Source organism: Brassica oleracea, unplaced genomic scaffold, assembly GCF_000695525.1.
Source record: "Brassica oleracea var. oleracea cultivar TO1000 unplaced genomic scaffold, BOL UnpScaffold12349, whole genome shotgun sequence".
In the NCBI taxonomy this organism is placed as follows: Eukaryota; Viridiplantae; Streptophyta; class Magnoliopsida; order Brassicales; family Brassicaceae; genus Brassica; species Brassica oleracea.
The window spans coordinates 1-494 of record NW_013628870.1 but is presented as its reverse complement, the minus strand read 5'-3'; the positions used below and the strand labels follow the sequence as shown (position 1 = coordinate 494).

The 494-nt window shown below is 48.8% G+C and overlaps 1 protein-coding gene across 1 annotated transcript; it reads right to left on the bottom strand.

Moving 5' to 3' along the window:
• Window positions 1–6: 6 nt before the first annotated feature.
• LOC106322264 (SKP1-like protein 3) lies at window positions 7–489 on the bottom strand (the record flags this gene model as incomplete). The annotated part of the gene is made up of 2 exons (XM_013760373.1): window positions 7–186; window positions 265–489. Coding segments are annotated over 2 exons (399 nt in total), but the record flags the coding sequence as incomplete, so codon positions are not given.
• Window positions 490–494: the final 5 nt, after the last annotated feature.

Genomic DNA, 494 nt, shown 5'->3' with positions numbered 1-494 from the left:
CACAACTTCAAGTCACTCAAAGGCCCATGCATTCTCCTTGCGAACCTCAGCTTCTTCCGCATCTGTGTAGTCGTTCTTGATGTGGAAGATTTCGCGAATCTGAAGCACAGTCTTGCCTCTCATCATATCGGCCACAGTCTTGCACGTTAGGTCAAGAAGTCCAGGGATGATCAGAAAGTTTGCAGCCTACAAAACATATCATCAAAACCCTAACAGAATCATGCATGATTAGAAACCCTAATTGGCTAAGAAAGCGTGACTCACAAGTATGAGATCAACGAGGAGAGGCTGGTCGACTTTGACGAAATCGGCGTCCCAAGTCTTGAGCTCGATGTCTTCGTTAGCACCGTAGGTGTCTTTGTCTCCGGCGTTGGCTTCGACGGCTGCTTCGACGTGTTTCTTGCAGTACTCGATAACCTTGGCGAGGGTTGCACTGTTGACGTTTGCAAGAGGGATTCCGCCATCGGTGCAGTCGTCCTCGATCATGTTCTTGA